Genomic DNA, 20,458 nt, shown 5'->3' with positions numbered 1-20,458 from the left:
CAATGGAATAGCATGTTTGGGCCCTTATAGAATAAACATATTTATTTCGTATTGGAAAAAGTGTACATTTCATGTCTGTTACCCTGAATCCTGGGAAACTCTGTTCACTCGTACAGTCATATGTGGAAGAAGATTTTTTTTTTTTCATATTGTCCTGCAGATGATTAGATACTTGGGGCCAGATTCTCAGAGCAAGTACGCCGGCGTATCTACTGATACACCGGCGTACTTTCAAATTTGCCGCGTCGTATCTTTAGTTTGAATCCTCAAACCAAGATACGACGGCTTCTGGCTTCGATCCGACAGGCGTACGGCTTCGTATGTCTTCGGATCGTAGGTGCAATACTTCGGCGCCCGCTGGGTGGAGTTTGCGTCGTTTTCCGCGTCGGGTATGCTAATTAGCTTTTCCCGATGATCCACGAAGGTACGCGCGGCCGTCGCATTGTCTTACGTCGTCGCTAGTCGGCTTTTCCCGGCGTATAGTTAAAGCTGCTATTGTGTGGCGTTTAGATAGACTTGCCATGTTAAAGTATGGCCGTCATTCCCGCGTCGAATTTAATTTTTTTTTTTTTGCGTAAGTCGTCCATGAATAGGAAAGGACGTAACTCACGTCGAAGTTCAAAAAATGACGTCGGTGCGGCGTCATTTCGCGCAAAGCACGGCGGGAAATTTCAAAACGGAGCATGCGCAGTTCAATCGTCGCGGGGACGCGCTTCATTTAAATGAATCACGCCCCCTACCTGCCCAATTTGAAATACGCGCCGAGAGATACACTATGCCGAAATCTTCCTGGATTCGACTTAGAGCCAGGTAAGATACGGCAGCGTAGCGTATCTCTGATACGCTGCGCCAGGGCAATTCTATGTGAATCTGGCCCTTGGAGTGAATGAATATCCTCTTCTGCTCATTATACAATTTGGTAAATTACAGTAGGTTCAGTGAATTAAGTTTATAAAATTATGTTTTTTAGCATTAATATGCATATTTCTTTTGCAAAGAAAAATATTGACCCTGCTTTTAATTGCAGCAGACAGTGCAGCCTGCCGAACGAGACCCTTTGAAATGAATGGAGGTGGCACACTGGTTTGTGATTAAGGGGGGAAAAAAGGTTGTCAAATGCTTTCTGAAAAGCGATCTGAATGCAGCTTCCTCTTCAATATGCCCAAAAATGCCTGAAAATTGCTCTGCTCGGGTGTGAACACAAAGAGACATATAAGACACATATAAACACGGAGGGTCTATTGTTTATATTTCAAATGTATCCATAGATTAGTGCTGCAACAAAGTCAACAAAGTCATTGTATATTTCTTCTAAAGCAGAATCCGAGTCTGCTTGTGCAAACATCAGATATAGTTGCCCCTGTGTACATAGAGTATATATTCACAAACTTTACTAGAAACAAGTGCTATAAGAAATTAACACAATGATAAGATTATGTCTATCGACCTGATGGCATTTACATTTATATCTTAAAATTGTCTAAAGAGACTATAGTTTCCATTGAAAAGAACTTGTGGTAGACACCTGTACCACAATTATGCAAAGACAAATGGCATGTTGACACAAGCTTGATTACAATTCTAGCCTGATACTAAGTTCATCTTGAGTCAATCACTATCATGTTGAAACTCCCAAAATGTCATTGTTTTACTATGGGTGATTTTCATGTTGCAAGATAATTTGTCCAGCCTACTTGTGAAAGTCATCATTACTGTAATTGAAGCAATGATGGGAGGCGGTGATTTGTCTACATACATAAAGGAGCTCTGTCTTACCTGAGGAGACAAGTACACAGGAGGCTGCGACAGTGAGAGCTTGAGCTACAAAGGACAGGCACAATTACCTAAAAGGGACTAGGATATAATACATCCACTGTTAAGATCTACATTCAAGAATGGGTTTCTCCCTGCCTAATTTCCTCAAGTGCTGCAACAGGAAAGCCAGCAAGGACCTCACGGTGAGTGGACCAGAGGGATCATGTATGAATGGAAACGTGTCAAGTGTCTGGATGTTTTCCAGCTGGATGTTTCCCTTTACTTAGCAAATCAGCCAAAGGAGAACAAGAAGTGTAGAATATAAATAATGAACTAACAAGGAATTCCAAGGTCTTCTTCTAGTTCAGGCTGAGTTATATCAAAGACAAGGCATTTATGGCTTGCAGGGATTTATTTCTCATCACCTTTCTATAATATAGTAGGTGCTGTATCTAATGAGCCATGGGTAATAATTATACAAACTTAAACAGAACAGAGATAGTTATTTGATTTGGCGAGAATGTAGGTATCTATTCCAAAGAAGAATGTATAATAAAATGTAAAGTGACCTATCAGAAAGGATCTTTCCTTGTAGTACCTATTTGGGGAGATTTACTAAAACTGTTTTTTTTTTGTTTTTGTTTTTTTTGTCAATTGAACAAGCTGATTGGCTACCATGTACAGATGCACCAGATTTTGTATTCTAGAGTTTAATAAATCAACCCCTTCGGGAAAAATTGATTAATGGCTGTACACTCCTGAAGGATGCCAATACCTTTTTTTGATTTTATGATTAACCTCCTTAACCTCCCTGGCGGTATGATTTTTGATGCTGAAAGCGGTACAATTGTTTTGCATGGAAATTTGGCGATTTATATTGTAGACCTGTAATTCTCAGGGCCTCGTACACACGACCGGTTTCCTCGGCAGAATCCATCAAGAAACTTAGTGGGAGATTTTTTTTGTCGAGGAAACCGGTCGTGTGTACATTTTTCAGCGAGGAAACTGTTGAGGAACTCGACGAGGCAAAAAGAGAGCATGTTCTCTTTTTCCTCGACGGGAATGGAGAAAATTGGCTTGTTGAGTTCCTCGACAAGCCTAACAAGAACTCGACGAGGAAAACAATGTGTTTCGCCCGCCGAGTTCCTCGGTCGTGTGTACGAGGCCTTAGAAATAACTCACTTAAATCTGTCCAAACAAGAGTCTAGTAGACATCCCGGGTATGATAAAGTTTGAAACACAAAATCATAAATTTTAATATAATAAATAACTATAAATAATTATAACAAATAATAATATAATAATAATAATAATAATAACAACAATTATTCAATTATGTAATCAAATCAAAAACACTGAAATTTTCTCAGTTTCAGAATTGTCGCTGTCATTACTTTCAGTGTTTGATGACAAATTTCCCCACAAATCGCTATCGCTCAATTCTGAAAGTGATTCTAATTTATTATCGCTGTTTTCTCGCTGGTCTAAAACCACTTTTGACGTAAACGAACACTTTTTGGTTGCTATGGACAATCTCCAGTTTCCGGGCAGAAAGAACAGTATTTATAATATAAAACTGTATGCAGGGCACTGGGCAGACCACTAGGGACAAAGGGGATGTATAATTATTTGATACAGTACTGTAATCTGTAAGATTACAGTGTATTGTATGTATACTGTGTTTTTCACTTTTTGAATTTGAGTAAGAGCTGTACATGGATCCTGCAATGCGATCTCGAGTCTGGCTCGGGTTACCACTTTTGGTACTGAAAATTCACCCCGAACCAGACTTGGAAACACCGTCAGGTAGGTTAATGGTAATCACAATTGTGGCTCGGGGATGAATTTTCAGTACTATAAGCGGTAACCCTGAGCCATACTTGGGATCGCATCGCAGGATCCATGTACAGCTTTCACTTACCTTGTCCCCTGGATCCTGCGATGTCTCCCCTGCTGTGTGTACGAGCTGTGTCTCCGCTCAATTCACAGTGCCGAGCTCCGTTCCCTGCGAGTGTTGCGACACATGAGGACGGAGCTTGGCGCCAAATTCAAAAAGTGAAAAACACAGTATAGATACAGTACACTGTAATCTTACAGATTACAGTACTGTATCAAATAATTACACATCCCCTTGGTCCCTAGTGGTCTGTCCAGTGACCTGCATGAACTTTTATATTACAAATACAGTTCTTTCTGCCTGGAAACTGGAGATTGTCCATAGCAACCAAAAAGTGTCCGTTTACATCAAAAGTAGTTTTAGACCCGCTAGAAAACAGCGATAATAAACTAGAATCACTTGCAGAATTGAGCGATAGTGATTTGTGGGAAAATTCGTCATCAAAAACACTGAAAGTAATGACAGCAACAATTCTGCAACTGAGAAAATTTCAGTGTTTTTGATTTGATTATATAATTTTTATTATTATTATTATTATTATTATTATTATTATATTATTATTATTATTTGTTATAATTATTTATACTTGTTTATTATATTATAATTTATGATTTCGTGTTTCAAACTTTATCATACCTGGGATGTCTACTAGACTTTTGTTTGGACAGATTTAAGTGAGTTATAGAATACAAGAATATAAGAATTACAGGCCTACAATATAAAACACAAAATTTCCATGCAAAACAATGTAACCGCTTTCAGCATCAAAAATCTGACATAATGATACCGCCAGGGAGATTTTTATCTCCTGGTGCCCATTGTGCTGTATATGCTTTTGTTTGTTGATCGCTACAATAAAGATTTTGGCATCCCCAGAGTGTGCCGCCATTCATCCATTCTTCCCTGTTGATCTCGGAGGTGAGCCAGGCTCACACCTCTGCTTTGGAAGCAACACTAGACTTGCAGCACTCACACCTTGAGCAGTGTTTCCTCATCATTGGACTGAATTGACTCCACCGTATTACTACAAGGGGCTACCCATCTTTGTGCATCATAGCTCTTTGTTATAGTCTACTGAATAATTCTAGTAATTCTAGTAAGGTGAAAATTTGATGTTGCACTTATTGCAAATATTCACAATGTGATGTGACTGACCAAAGCACCTCAACAATACTCATGTGAGGGTAAAAGACCCGCTGCAACCACCTACAGGAGTCAGGCCTCGTACACATGACCGTTTTTCTCGACAGAATCCATCAAGAAACTTGGTGGCAGAGCTTTTTTGCCGAGGAAAACGGTCGTGTGTATGTTTTTCATCGAGAAAACTGCCGAGGAACTCGACGAGAAAAAAAGAGAACAAGTTCTCTTTTTCCTCGACTGGAGTCTCAATTTCCTCGTCGTGTTCCTCGTCGGGCTGGTTTTCGACGAGAAACATGTTTGTGTGTATCCTTAGAAACCCGCGCATGCTCAGAATAAAGTATGAGACGGGAGCGCACCTTCGGTAAAAGTAGCGTTTGTAATGGAGATAGCACATTTGTCTGTAACAGACTGAAAAGTGCAAATCGTCTCTTACCAAACTCTTACTTAACACGCAGTAACATGAGATTAGCAATTGTATGCGTTGTACGTCACCGCGTTTGAGAACGAGGAGATTTGGTCTTGACAGTGTGTACGCAAAGAATGCTTGTCAAGATTCTCGACAAGCCTGACAAGGAATTCGTCGAGGAAAACTATGTTTTATTTTTTTGACGAGTTCCTCGGTCGTGTGTACGAGGTCTAACATCAGTCAGTCAGTTTATAGCATCATAGAAGTACCAGTACCCCAAATCAGCTTCCTTGCTGTCACTCTGTCACACAGACTTCCAATAGAGTATACAAAAGGTCATTTCAATACAGGTATACCCCACTTTGTACACTAAGGGGGATAATTACTAAAGCTGGAAAGCGCAAAATCCGGCTCACTTCTGCATAGAAACCGATGAGCTTCTTACTCCAGCTTGTTCAATTGAGCTTTGGTAATAAAACCTGGAAGCTGATTGGTTTTTATGCATAAGTAAGCCTGATTTTGGGCTTTCCAGCTTTAGTAAATAAACCCCATTGTGTACTTAAAAGTGGGGTATGTGCGTACATATTACACAGGCATTAGAAATGTAGACAGGTGCATGCAGACAGGAAATGGCTACAAAGAGATTTTAGGAGATTAGCAGCACTGAGATGCAACAAAAAAATGTAAAAAAAAACGGCATTCATTTATGATACAGTCATTTAGCAAACTTAAAGGGGTTGTAAAGGTACAGTTTTCTTTCCTAAATAGCTTCCTTTACCTTAGTGCAGTCCTCTTTCACGTACCTCATCCTTCAAGTTTGCTTTTAAATGTCCTTATTTTTTCTGAAAAATCCTCACTTCCTGTTATTCTGTCTGTAACTCCACACAGTAATGTGAGGCTTTCTCCCTGGTGTGGAGTGTCGTGCTCGCCCCCTCCTTTGGAATACAGGAGAGTCAGGACGCTCTCTACGTCGCAGATAGAGAAAGGAGCTGTGTGTTAGTGGGTGTCCTGACTCTCCTGTAGTCCAAGGGAGGGGGCGAGCACGACACTCCACACCAGGGAGAAAGCCTCGCATTACTGTGTGGAGTTACAGACAGAAGAACAGGAAGTGAGGATTTCTCAGAAGAAATAAGGACATTTAAAAGCAAAATCAAAGGATGAGGTAAGTAAAGGAGGACTGCACTAAGGTAAAGGAAGCTATTTAGGAAAAAAAAAATTGTACCTTTACAACCTCTTTAATCTCATTCAGTAAGGGTACATCTACTTTAAAGTGTAACTTCAACCAAAAGGGGTTTCCACATTTTTTTGGGGGGTACCTAGTTTTGACAGGTACCTGCTGCCACTTCTGCTTGGGTTGCCTCAGTATTCCAAGCAGAAGTTCTCCTCCCCCTCCCTGCCCACAACCTTCTGGAACACGTCGCAGGTCCCAGAAGGCTGTGGGACCATTCACAAAGTGCAGTGTTGCTCATGCATGCGCAGTGGGCATCCGGCTGTGAAGCCGCAAACAGTCACAGCTGGCTGCCCGCAGTAAAGATGCCGGTGCCAGGGACCCCGAAGACCGGTGAAGAATCGGTCCAGGTGAGGAATTTAGCACTGGATCCTGGGACAGGTGAGTATCTGTTTTTTAAAAGTCAGCAGCTACAGTTTTTGTAGCTGCTGACTTTAAATTTTGGCACATATGACTGAAGCTCCTCTTTAAGAAAAAAAAAACACCCAAAGCATACAGCATTGAAGCTCTGCCAATAAAGAGTCTGTTTTTGCATTAAGCATTCAGTCAGGTTATCGGAACACTTGCCAAACAGGAATTTCTCCTTACTAGTTTGGGTTGTTTAAGCAAATAAAAGTCTTCTTGTTCAATGTATTTACTAAGTCTCATAAGACTGTAGAGATATATTCGATGCTATTACCTTGGCATTAAGGTAATGAAAATAAAACCACTGACTAATCATGTTTTTGATACCCCTCATATCTGCATGTAGATATGTCTGACCTTTGCAGAATCCCAGAATTCAGGAATCTGGCCAATCATGATTCAGGTTTTATTCTCAAACAATTCCTCATAAATACAGTATGTTTTAGAAGGTAAAAAAAATGGCAGTTTGCCGATTCACCCATTCACTGGGTCTTTAAACTGATTTTCTCATCCCTATTTGGTAAAGAATAATGGTTGAAATCAAATATCTCTACATACTTGTTAATCAGTAATTGTTTCCTTCTCCGTGTGTTTGCTCCTGGATTTGATAACGATAGGAAACAATACAGTAGCAAACTGGAGATTAGAGTTATCTCTTCACTAAAAAGCACAGTACATATATAGACGAAACTTTAAAAAAAAACAAAAAATTTTGGAGAAAATTGGGGAAGGGTTGACCTGTGTCAAGTTTTACTGCTATGTGGTGCTCCTTTAGTCCCAGTTAACACTGGTGCGATGCGGCAACCACAGCAATTCCTGTGTGGGTTCCCACACCGCATCAGCATTGCTGGCAGTTCACGATGCAATCTGCGAACCGCTGCAGGTGTCAATATAAAGTTAATGACACCATCAAATTTGTACGCAGAATGCAGTACGCACAGTGGAACTGAATGGAATTGGATCGCATGGTTTGGAAAACACCCATGCAATCCAATTCCAGTGCGGACAAAAATAGGGTCCGGCACCATTTTGGTGCGAACGCGATGCAATGCGATTTCAGCCATACAAACTGTATGGCTGAATTCGCACCACACGGCAATCTGTATTCCTATCTTACTTTCTGTCCTGATGAGACCATCTGGCTCCCCCATACCAACTGAACAGCAAGTGAGAATTGTCACCATAAAACAGGAAGAGTGTTACTAGGGGGATCGCATGGTAAAAATAAAGAAAAAAAGCCTGTAAAAAGAAAAACAAATTCAGTCACCACATCTAAGGACTGTCAGGCCTCGTACACACGACCAAGTTTTTTTGGCAAAAACCAGTAAGAAACTTGCTGGGATTTTTTTTTGCAGAGGAAACCGGTCGTGTGTACATTTTTCGACATGGAAACTGTTGAGGATCCCGTCGAGCCAAAAAGAGAGCATGTCTCCTTTTTCCTCGACGGCAATGGAGAAACTTGCCTTGTCGAGTTCCTCGATAGCCTAACAAAGCCTAACAAGGAACTCGACAAAGAAAACGATGTGTTTCGCCCGTCGAGTTCCTCGGTCGTGTGTACGAGGCTTCAAGCTGAATATAGTATATATTTATTCTTGGGTTCAGAAAACATTGAACTATTTGCCTAGCGTTTAGGTGGGAATGAGAGATCCAAAAAAGCCATGCAAACTCCAAGCATATGGTGTTGTGGTCGGGATTCGAACCAGCGACCCTTTTTGCTGCTAGGTGAAAGTGCTAACCACTACACCACTGTGCTGCCCCCTTACCTTGTCCCCTGGATTCTGCAATGTCTCTCCGCTGTGATCTGTGAGCTGTGTCCTCCTCCGCTCGATTCAGGCCCCGTACACACGACCGAGTTTCTCTGCAGAATTCAGCCAGAAACTCGGTTCAGAGCTGAATTCTGCCGAGAAACCCGGCCGTGTGTACACTTTCGGCCGAGGAAGCCGACGAGGACCTCGGCGAGGAAATAGAGAACATGTTCTCTATTTCCTCGTTGTTCAATGGCAAAAGTCGGCCCGCCGAGTTCCTCGGCGGCTTCCACACTGAACTCGACGAGGAACTTGATGTGTTTGGCACGTCGAGTTCCTCGGTCGTGTGTACGGGGCCTCACAGTGCCCAAATGCCGCGCTCCATTCCCTGCGAGCGTTGCGACGCACAGGGACGGAGTTTGGCGCCAAATTAAAAAAATGTAAAACACAGTATGCATACAGTATACCTGTATAAAATTATTTCACATCCCTTTTGTCCCTAGTTGTTTGTCCAGTGTCCTGCATGCACTTTTATATTATAGATACAGTTTTTTCTGCCTGGAAAGTGGAGATTGTCCATAGCAACCAAAAAGTGTCACCTTTTAGATGAGCTAGTAAACAGCGATAGTAAATTAGAATCACTTGCAGAATAGAGGGATAGTGATTTGTGGGAAAATTTGTCATCAAACACTGAAAGTAATGACAGCAACAATTATGCAACTGAGCAAATTTCTGTGTTTTTGATTTGATTACATTATTGAATAATTTTTATTATTATTATATTATTATTTGTTATAATAATTTATAGTTATTTATTATATTATAATTTATGATTTTGTGTTTCAAACTTTATCATACCCAGGATGTCTACTAGACTCTTGTTTGAACAGATTTAAGTGAGTTATTCCTAAGAATTACAGGCCTACAATATAAAACACCAAATTTCCATGCAAAACAATTGTACCGCTTTGAGCATCAAAAAGCTGACATAATCATACCGCCAGGGAGGTTTACCGATGTAGCTGAGTATGTTTGCTGACTTTTTTCATTTTTTTTTTTTTTTCTTTTTAAAAGGATTCAACTGAAAACACAGATGAGAACACAGAACGTGGAAACTGGTCTAGTAAATCAGAATATCTCCTGTCTATGGTGGGATATGCTGTTGGCCTGGGCAATGTCTGGAGATTTCCATATTTAACATTTCAACATGGAGGAGGTGATGCACCAAGTTTGCTGTCTTTGGGGAATTTGTTTGCTTAACTTTATTGTTGACTAGTATATTTAGTTTAAGACTGCCTATACATCTATAAGCAGACCCATCTGATTACCTTGTGTCCCCTGACGTCCATACAATGAATGATTTGTGGCTGGACAGATAGACTGGGGTCCCAGGACCCTCACAATTAGTCATATTTCTAAGTTTTTGATTATTAATCATTTCCAGTGCTGTCAGCCCAGTGATATGAAAGAAAAATAGTGATCAGCGCTTACATAGGACAAAATACAACTAAATCATATATATCAGTGCAAACCTGTCATAAAGTTAGTGCTATACTTATATGATTGGCTGCAGCAACTGGTCACCCTAAGGCAGTGTTTCTCAATTCCAGTCCTCAGGCCCCCCCAACAGGTCAGGTTTTCAGGATTTCCATTATTTTGCACAGGTGATTTGATCAGTTTCACTGCCTTAGTAATCACCACAGCCTTTTCATTTGAGGGAAATCCTGAAAACCTGACCTGTTGGGGGGGCCTGAGGACTGGAATTGAGAAACACTGCCCTAAGGTGATATGCCAATCAACTGTCAGACCCAGTGATATGAATGTAGCTTTCCAAGCTGTCCACTAGTGCTCCAGTGTTATACCCTAACGTTCCAGGCTTGCCTTCCTTGTAATTGTTGAAAGATACTTGAAAATCAAAGAGAGCAAGGGTTTTCACATTGTATGATGCCACATATCTGCATTATAGTCTACACATTATAATACAAAGGGTTTGGTTGGGTGGGTGTCATATGGAGAAGCAATGTGATTGGCATGGGTGTCTGGGAGCAATGAGGCCCCAGGTTTGCATTTAGAAATATATCACCTATATGTTCTCTCTGTGTTTGCTTGGGTTTCTATTTGGCACGCCTGTTTCTTGCCACAATCCAAGAACACATTGATTATTTAACTTTCTTTTTGTTAATTTCATCCTCAAATGTATATGCTTTTATGTGTACACTATGAAAATTAATCTGATCATGTCCTGCCTTGGTCGTTTGGAACCAAATGTGAGACAGTGAGACAGTAATATGACATAGCAGGTGTTTAGAACCGTTGCTTAGGCACCCTGGGCTGCCTTATGTTTTTTCAGGGAGGACATGGCAAAATGCCTAACATTTGCCCCAAAATTGTATACAAGACGGTGGGTGGGTCATGTCTGCCTTTTAGTGACATAAAGCCACAGATTTTCATTGTGTAACATTACAACTCTCCTACCTTTGGCATCCTAACAACCAATAACATCATGGGTTGATAAGGAGGGCATTGGATGCCTGCACAGCATCCTTGTTGGCCTCTCCCCTGCCCCCCTCCATCAGCAATGGGGTCACATAGGCTAAAGGAGAAAGAAAGACTGGGGGAGAAGAGAAACATTGGAATACTAGTCAGTACCAGTGTGCAAAGGTTTATTTACTTTGGAAGAATAAATCACATCTAATGATGGGTGTCCTACGTACGTATATAGATGCTACTGCTTTATGTAAAACTAGTAGTTTATTTTTATACATTTTAGAATGGGGTGCCTTGAGATTGTCCATCATTTTAAAGGTTGTCTTGGCTGAAAAAGGTTAAAGGAGTTGTAAAGGAACATTTTTTTTGCCTAAAATTAATGTCTGCAAGGTAGACAGACAGAATAGTGTAACGATTCTGTTAAAAAACTAGTAAATACCTATTAAATTCCTTCATCTATATCACCTCCGGCATTCTAGTTTCTGTTCTCTCATTCACTTCCTGATTTGCATCGTTCGTTCATGTAAGAACTACATTTCCCAGTATGCATTGCGGCACGCCCAGTAATTCACACCTCCTTGAGGTCTCTAACACGTAGAGAGCATCCTGCCACACAGATGTAGTTCCCAGGAGGGGGTGAGCATGTTACTGACCACCGCAGTAAAGCCTCCCATCACGTGGTCAGTAAAACCAGACAAGCAGGAAGTGAACAGAACAGAGAAGAAATAGAGCAACTTCTGAGCAAAAATGAACAATGAGGAAGTGAAAAGAGGAATGTCTGCAGGTAAAGGATGCTTATTATGAAAAAAAAAAAATCCTTTACAACCCCTTTAAGAAACACTGGTCTGGAATATGGAATGAAAAGCCTGTTAGAAGTCTAGAGAAGACAGCTCCTGACGTCATCATTTATGTGCCAAACATAAGCAGTTTATCACACAATCCATTGATTTGTGCAATATTTCAGTCTTTTTTTTTATGGTGATCCAGTTTGTAAATTCTACTGGTACAGAGATTGATGAAGATGGCAAAAAGTATACTACAAAGCACTGACGTGAGGGTATATAAATACAGGACATACAATTATACTGTATATATCTAAGCTTAGGCATAACAAAAATATCCATTTAATCTTTTCTGGCAATTTTTTCCAGACAATTCAGGTTCATTTTTCAGAAATATTAAAAAAAAATTGCAAGACTACCTAAAGCCTGGTAAACACGGGCCAAATTTTGGGAGACATTGGCCGGTTTAAAGCAAATAACAGCAAACATTTGAGCCGATACCGGGTGTATGTCCGTCAGTCCGTAAAGCAGCATCCGACTGTCTCCCAATCAGCGCACTCAGCCAATGGCCGGACAAAAAAAAATCATATTGTGTACCAGGCTTTAGGGGAAACTTCACTCTACACTTTTTTTAAGTATGCTTTAAGGCAATGAGTATGCCAGACTGTGTTTCTACCTTTCCACTTTCATCAGAGCTTGCAGTGTAAAGTACATGAGCAATTAAAAAATCACATCTTACACAATGTTTACACAAGATCTTATGTTCTGGAGCACTAACAATGAGGACATTCTATAATAACAGACAAGACTGATAAATAGAGGAAATGACACTTTACCATATATAATATAATACAGGGACAGGTTTACCCTCTGTAAATTTACCCTGTTTTTTTTTAAGCTGCAATACTTGTATATTTAATCTATTTCATGTTGTTGTATTATTGAATATTCCCATATAGGTGCCTTTCTTATCCCATATACCATCATGCTGGCTCTGGCAGGTTTACCTCTCTTCTTTCTGGAATGTTCCCTTGGTCAATTTGCTAGCTTAGGACCCGTGGCTGTGTGGAGGATACTTCCAATCTTTGAAGGTAAGTGCCACTGATGAAAACATTAGACCATTGGCATGATGTATGTGAAATACAATTAATACATATCTAAATACACATTGTACATAAAAGGTACTAAACCCTGTTTCTATGAAAAGTATATGTCACAACTCTGTTCAAAAGCTGACTGGTCATTATTGCTTTTACTACTGTTCCATCGGGGATTGAGTTTATTCATTGATATTTGAAAGTTTTCTGTCTGGTACAATGGTTCTACTGCCCTGCTGCCAGCTCCTTACATGAGCTGCCTCCAATCCAGCCATGTTCACGATAGCCTCAGCTGCCCCCCACTTAGCTATGACTAAGCACTGTATGACAGTGTGAAACGCGTCAGCTGTGTTTTTCTGATTTCTGCTGTGACATGTTAGTTTTGTGACCTATTTTATTAAAAAGGAATGCTTTTTTGGAGTGCGGCTGTCCTAGTCTTCTTCATCCATTTTTGCATGTCATTGCATTGCCGGCATCCAGGGTTTTGGGTTTGGTGAGAGAGTTCTCTTGGTCTATCGGAGCGGTCACCTTTCTTCCCTGTCCCCCACTTTCCCTCCTCATTGGTTAAGACAGCATTGGCTCTTGCTACTGTCAATCACACTCAGTGAACCAATAAGAAGAGAGCAGGGGACAGGGCCGAGCTTTAATACCACTTTAATTATTCAATAATGCTACCCACTGGACTGAGAGGTATATTGTTAATATTACTATTAATTATACAGTTACTATTATTAGTAATAGTAGTAGTAGACTAAAGGTATAGTTTAAAAATGGTTTTACACAAATATGTAACTAAGAGCATGTCAATGTACACAAAGGCACTAGATGATTAAAGTGTATCTAATTCCAAGAACAGATTTAAATATTGCAACTTGCCAGTCCTTAGATGTGGTGGCTTCAATACACTTCCTGTCCAATGATAAAAGGGCTCAATGACTGTACTGTATCCATGGAAGATCAACGTTGTCATCTTAGGACAAGTGTATTCACACTGCAAGACACCCACTCCTTTCCACCAAAACATAGGGGTAGTGTTGTGTTGTGCAGAGATAGAATTTATAAGACATCTAAGTGATAACAGTGTAGAACAGGAATTTCACTTACTGATTGATAACAAGGATTGTATTTGCGCCTATATAATAATGTACTACTTATTGTTATAACTTTTCCTTTTTCCCATCAATCTTAGGAGTTGGAATTACAATGGTCCTTATTTCAACTCTAGTAACAATTTACTACAATGTCATCATTGCATACAGCCTGTACTATCTGTTTGCTTCATTTACAAGTGTGTTACCTTGGTCGGAGTGCTTTGATTGGTCTGACAGCAAGTGCAGCAAAGTGCCCAAAGGTAAACTATTTATTTCACAAGTCATCATCTATTATTACCTAAGTATACTGTATATAAATATGTTTTTTAATGTTTTATTTATTGGGTTTGATTTTTTCCTATTCCATTATTTATTCTATTTGTATATATGTGTAGCGCTACCCCCACAGGAGCCGCTGGTTTGTTGTTGGGATCGGCAGATTAAGTTACCTCAATGTTGTCTAGGGGTGTAGCTGATGAATAAAGTAGTGAGCAAATGTCCAGTACATGAAGAAAGGTTTTCAAATGCTTTATTTCAGGCCCAACATAGCCAACATCAACATACAGTATGAAGGAAAGGTTGATGAAGCGATAGAGAACTTGCGGTATCAGGCCTGGATATAGAGAGAGCAATCCTGCTCTCAGCAGCACAATAATAATAGTCACCGTTCGTCGCCACTCTAGCCAGAGTGGATGAAGTGCCCCCGGACAGACTTCTGCCACAAGCCTGGCAGCCGGAGTACCACCCTGAGTTGCTGGTAGGAACAGGCCTCTGCCACAGACCTGGCTCTAGGGCTTCTGCCACAGGCCTATTACTTGAATGAGCTGAACGGACGAATTGAGCGAATCCTCCCAGTAGATTGAAAGTAGGTCACCGGATGACAGCAAGAGTACCTGTCAGCATTCCGGTCACCAGATCCCCGATGGTTCGTTCAAGCTCTGTTGGACAACCTGCCTCCGGGTTCTCCTCAAGCCGACCCCCCAATCGAGCGGCACCCAGCCTGGGATCTTCTCAGTAATTTGGGGGACCCAGTAAGTCACTGGGGCCCCTCTCAGCAATTTGGAGCTCCGCGTAGCATGCGACCCCGGCCTGGAAGGCCATCGCCAGGGTCCGTTGGATGTGCGCACCCTAAAGGTGGATGCCGCACCTGGAACCTCGAATCCGCGGGAAGAACCAATAAAGATGGCGTCTGCCACAGATATACCCCTCCCCAGCATGCCCCACAAGGGAGAAAAACTCCTCTAATTGGCTGCTGGGGAAAAGTGGCTCTGCCAGAACCCCTCTAGCACCACCTGTCGCCCAGGGGTGGAAACAACACCCCTGGAGCGCAGACTGACCTACAGGACAGTTCTGGAATGACAGCAGCCCATCATTTAACAAATTGTGAATGGGAGTAAAATAACTCTCCCATTCCCCACTAACTTTAGCATAGTGCCCATACTGAAAGTAAGGGGGCGCTACATATGTTTTTCCTACTTTCCTTCCTTATTTCCACTCTTTTTCTTCCCTCTCTTTCTTTCTATTACCTCTTTTTTTTCCATTTCTCTCCCCTGCTACTTTATCTTTACTTCGCTCCCCTCTCTCTATCTCTTTTTTCTTCCCTATTTTCTTCCCTCGTGCATTTCTTTCACTCTATCTTTAGTCACCCCTCAACTCTTTCTTTCTTTTTGGACATCTTTTTCTCTTCTAGCCACCCCATCCCCTCCCCCCAGTTGGTATGCCCCCCCCCACCTGCAGTAAGAATGCTCCCTTATTGGTCATGTCCTCCTTGCAGCTCTCCTTGCTCCCTCAGCTTGTTTCCATCTCCCACTGCGCTGCGCTTTATTGCAGCGCACTATACAAGAATGCATGTCATAGCTGTACAGCGACATGAATGAAGTGTCACTTTTGTGCCTTCAAATAAAGTTTCAACAAAAAAAAAGTAGCTGTGTACTATGCTGAATCTCTCACCACACCGCCCCCTACCACAGTCAAAATGGACAGCTGCCGGAGGGTACCCCCTGCAATCTTTGGGGTTTATCGACCTTTTGAATTTACTAAGAATCATGCATAGCTGTAACCATTGATTGTATATAGCCTTTTGAATAATTGTCTTTCCCCTCTTAACTTTTCTACTAATAAATTGTTCTATTTTAATTATACTTTTTGTCCAATCCTTGGGTACCGAGATAGTCCAATTCTCCCTATTTTTTCCTGGGGCATGTTTGGGGCAGCCCCCAGTCTTCCTTTTTAATATTGACCATTGTGGATTATGGTACCCACCCCCACTAAATGTTATCTAGCAAACATTAAAGGGGTTGTAAAGGGTTTTTCCCCCTAAATAGCTTCCTTTACCCTAGTGCAGTCCTCATTCACTTACCTCATCCTTCGATTTTGCTTTTAAATGTGCTTATTTCTTCTGAGAAATGCTCACTTCCTGTTCTTCTATCTGTAACTCACCACCGTAATGCAAGGCTTTCTTCCTGGTGTGGAGAAAGCCTTTTATAAGGGGAAGGGGGCGAGCAGGAGTGTCAGGACGCTCACTAACACACAGCTCCTTTCTCTATCTGCAAAGTAGAGAGTGTCCTGACTTGCCTGCTCGCCCCCTCCCCCCTCAAGAGGCTTTCTCTACACCAGGAAGAAAGCCTTGCATTACGGTGGTGAGTTACAGACAGAAGAATAGGAAGTGAGCATTTCTCAGAAGAAATAAGGGCATTTAAAAGCAAAATCGAAGGATGAGGTAAGTGAAGGAGGACTGCACTAAGGTAAAGGAAGCTATTTAGGGGGAAAAAAAATCCTTTACAACCCCTTTAAAGCCACTGTCCTGGACCTCAAATCTTCCTGTTCTAGTTCAAAAATAGCCCATTAATAACATCAGGGAAGCTTTATACTGTAGCTACTAATCCTTTGAATTACATGAATGAAGGTATGAATTATTGTTTACCCTGGCATTTTGACAACTATTCCCACCTTCAGCCATGTAAATTGAAGCATTAACACCTGTGAAGCCTAATTGATACCAAGGATGTGATTGTGTAACTAGAAGTAGGAAGTTTCACTATGTCCACACCTCCCATCCTGTTCTTGGACAATAATATCTGCCTTTCCATGGTGATTGGATTAAGGTGATACCTGTGTGAATATAAAGGCTTGGGTATTTTCCTGACCTTTTTTAGAATTGAAGAAGTAGCTTGAATAAGCCACAAAACAAATATTTTCAAATATGTTTTTTTTTTAACCAGTTCCCTACCGAGCCATTGTCAAACGATGTTGACAGGAACTTTGTCTCCCTCAGGGTGGACGTCATATGACATCCTGGGCTTCCCGGCCGCTAGGGGGCGTGCGGGCGCCCGCGGCATTGCTCAGGACCCAGTGCGTGTGCCCGATGGCCTCGATGTTTGCCGGGCACCCGCAAACACACAGATCCTGTCAGAGGAGAGGAGACCGATGTGTGTTCCCAGTACAGAGGAACACACATCGGTCTCCTCCTCTTGTGAGTCCCCTCCCCCTACAGTTAGAATCACTCACTAGGGAACATATTTAACCCCTTCAGCGCCCCTAGTGTTAACCCCTTCCCTGCCAGTCACATTTACACAGTAATCAGTGCAGTTTTATATTGCTGTATAAATGTGAATGGTCCCAAAAATTTGTCAAAAGTGTCCAATATGTCCGTCGCAATTTCACAATCGCAATAAAAATCGCTGATCGCCGCCATAGTAAAAAAATAAAAATAAATTAAAATGCAATAAAACTATCCCCTATTTTGTAGACGCTATAACTTTTGCGCAAACCAATCAATATACGCTTATGGCGTTTTTTTTTTTACCAAAAATATGTAGAATTCATATCGGCGTAAAATGAGGAAAAAATATATATATATTTTTTAAATTGATATTTATTAAATCAAAAAGTAAAAAATATTGTGTTTTTTTCAAAATTGTCGCTGTTCTTTTGTTTATAGCACAAAAAATAAAAACCACAGAGGTGATCAAATACCACCAAACGAAAGTTCTATTTGTGGGGAAAAAAGGACGTCAATTTTGTTTGGGAGCCACATTGCATGACCGTTGCAATTGTCATTCAAAGTGCGACAGTGCTGAAAACTAAAAATTGGTCTGGGCAGGAAGGGGGTGAAATTGTCCTGTTTTGAAGTGGTTAATAATACTTACCTAGGTGGTTGCTGCATCTGTCCCCCGGCATCTCTAACACTGAGCGATCTAACACCACACATTGCTTGGTTCTCACAGCTCCCCGAGCAGAGAGCTGCTGACTGTCAGAGAGCTGCTCACTAAAGCACTGGGCTGTGTAGGGGGTGGGAGTGACCGGCTCAGGCTGAGCCAGGTGGAGGTCCAGGCACGTGGGTGTATCCCGACTCCATTGTCGCGAGTCTGGACCGGCTCTGTGACATCAGCAGAGATTTAATCTTTAGAACTAAAAGGTTTCTCTTTTTTTTCTTATTAACCTTTCTGCATACTTGTTTATCCATATGTTTTTCTATTATAAGGTTGTACACAGATCATTCATGTACTGTCCTTCTGTCTGGCCTTTACTGTATATTAAGGACCGCCCACAGTATATATACGTCGGCAGAATGGCACGGACAGGCATTTTCACGTACCTGTACGTGCCCTTTAAATGCCTGCAGTGTGGCATATTATTATAGCAAAAAGTAAAAAATATTGCATTTTTTTCAGAATTGTCGCTCTATTTTTGTTCATAGCGCAAAAAATAAAAACCACAGGGGTGATCAAATACCACCAAAAGAAAGCTCTATTTGTGGAAAAAAAAGGACGTCAATTTTGTTTGGGAGCCACATCGCACGATCGCGCAATTGTCAGTTAAAGCGATGCAGTGCTGAATCGCAAAAAGTGGCTTGGTCTTTGACCACCCAAATGGTCTGGGGCTGAAGTGGTTAAGACCACCACTTAATAAGTTACCTGTAAAGCAATTAAAAACATTCCAGGGTTAACTGTGATATTTAACTTACTGACAGGTTTCTTCATTTCATTTTATAAACATAGATGTTTGATCGTTATGGTGGTGATAACAACGCTAGACTGCTAATACCAGTATTTATATATCTGACATTGTGCTAACATACAAGACAGATTGATTATTAAGGGCTTTGTATAAGCAATACTCTTTAATTATCCACTCCTGATTAATAATATATTTTTTGTCTACAGGCATTTGTAACATTACTCAACTGCCAAATGAAAGTGTAAATCTTACCTGGGTCACAGAAAATAATTACACATGCTTGGCAAACACGACTGTGTTTTTGGAGACTGAACTTCCCAGCAAACAATATTGGGAGTAAGTACATCCAAGCTGTTACAAATAAATAGTGTGTGACAAATGACTTCCATTTATATTGTTTTGCAGCTAAAGCTTGGTGGTGGGAATCAGATGGCACTATATGAACCTTTTAACCCAAGAACTGTGCATATATGGGTGGTGAATTTGCTATTACCAGCCAACATGTGGCTAGCAAACTTTGAGTTATGTTTTTACATGTTAACAGAGACAAAAATTGATAAGGCATGTGCAACTCAAATCTCAGACAATCAAATGACGTCTAGCAACTCTCAGAACAATTAAAGAGTTTGAGATAAAAAAAAAACCACACATACTCATATAGTTGGATAGAGCATTGGTCCGATGCTGCATCTGTCCCCCGCTGCCTCTAAGCCTGAGAACTAAGCAATCAAAGACCGCTGAATGCTCGGTTCTTGGTCTTTAATGAGCAGAAAGCCAGTGTTAGGCCTCGTACACACGACCGAGGAACTCGTCGTAAATGAAACATCGTTTTCCTCGACGAGTTCCTTGTTAGGCTTGTCGAGAAACTTGACAAGCTTTCTTTGCGTACACATTGTCAAAACCAAATCTCCTCGTTCTCAAACGCGGTGACGTACAACACATACAACGGCAGGGGAAGTTTGATTCCACTGGCACAACCCTTGGGGCTGCTTTTGCTAATCTCATGTTACTGCGTGTTAAGTAAAAGTTTGGTCAGAGACAATTTGCACTTTTCAGACTGTTACAGCGTGACAAATGCGCGGGTTTCTTAGCATATACACGCTCGCGTTTCTCGTCGAAAACCAGCCCGACGAGGAAATCGAGAATCCCGTTGACGAAAAGGAGAACTTGTTCTCTTTTTTCCTCGTCGAGTTCCTCGACAGTTTCCTCGATGAAAAACGTACACACGATCGTTTTCCTCGGCAAAAAAGCTCTCCCACCAAGTTTCTTGATGGATTCTATCGAGGAAAACGGTCATGTGTACGAGGCCTTAGTCACCGCCTTTCTGCTCTGCTCCTCCAGTGCTCACTGGAGCGCTGGGCTATGGAAGGGGTGGGAGTGGCTGGCTGAGGCTCTCAGTGGTTGAGGGGCTGAGCCTGCTGCCGGTCTAAAATCTGGGTAGATCCTGACTTCAAAGTTAAGATCTC

General features: G+C 41.3%; 1 protein-coding gene across 1 annotated transcript in view; it reads left to right on the top strand.

Moving 5' to 3' along the window:
* The first annotated feature begins 1,720 nt into the window (after positions 1-1,720).
* The window catches only part of LOC120913607 (sodium- and chloride-dependent neutral and basic amino acid transporter B(0+)-like), a 53,868-nt gene continuing 35,130 nt past the window's right edge, over positions 1,721-20,458 (top strand). Inside the window, exons 1-5 of the mRNA XM_040323678.1 lie at positions 1,721-1,958; positions 9,651-9,792; positions 12,805-12,936; positions 14,132-14,293; positions 19,199-19,328. Coding sequence (XP_040179612.1) covers positions 1,896-1,958; positions 9,651-9,792; positions 12,805-12,936; positions 14,132-14,293; positions 19,199-19,328 — 629 coding nt within the window. The 5' untranslated portion in view covers positions 1,721-1,895. The remainder of the gene's footprint in view (positions 1,959-9,650; positions 9,793-12,804; positions 12,937-14,131; positions 14,294-19,198; positions 19,329-20,458) is intronic.

This window comes from Rana temporaria, chromosome 9 (assembly GCF_905171775.1).
Source record: "Rana temporaria chromosome 9, aRanTem1.1, whole genome shotgun sequence".
NCBI classification, from domain to species: domain Eukaryota; kingdom Metazoa; phylum Chordata; class Amphibia; order Anura; family Ranidae; genus Rana; species Rana temporaria.
This window is presented reverse-complemented; position numbering and strand designations above follow the sequence as displayed.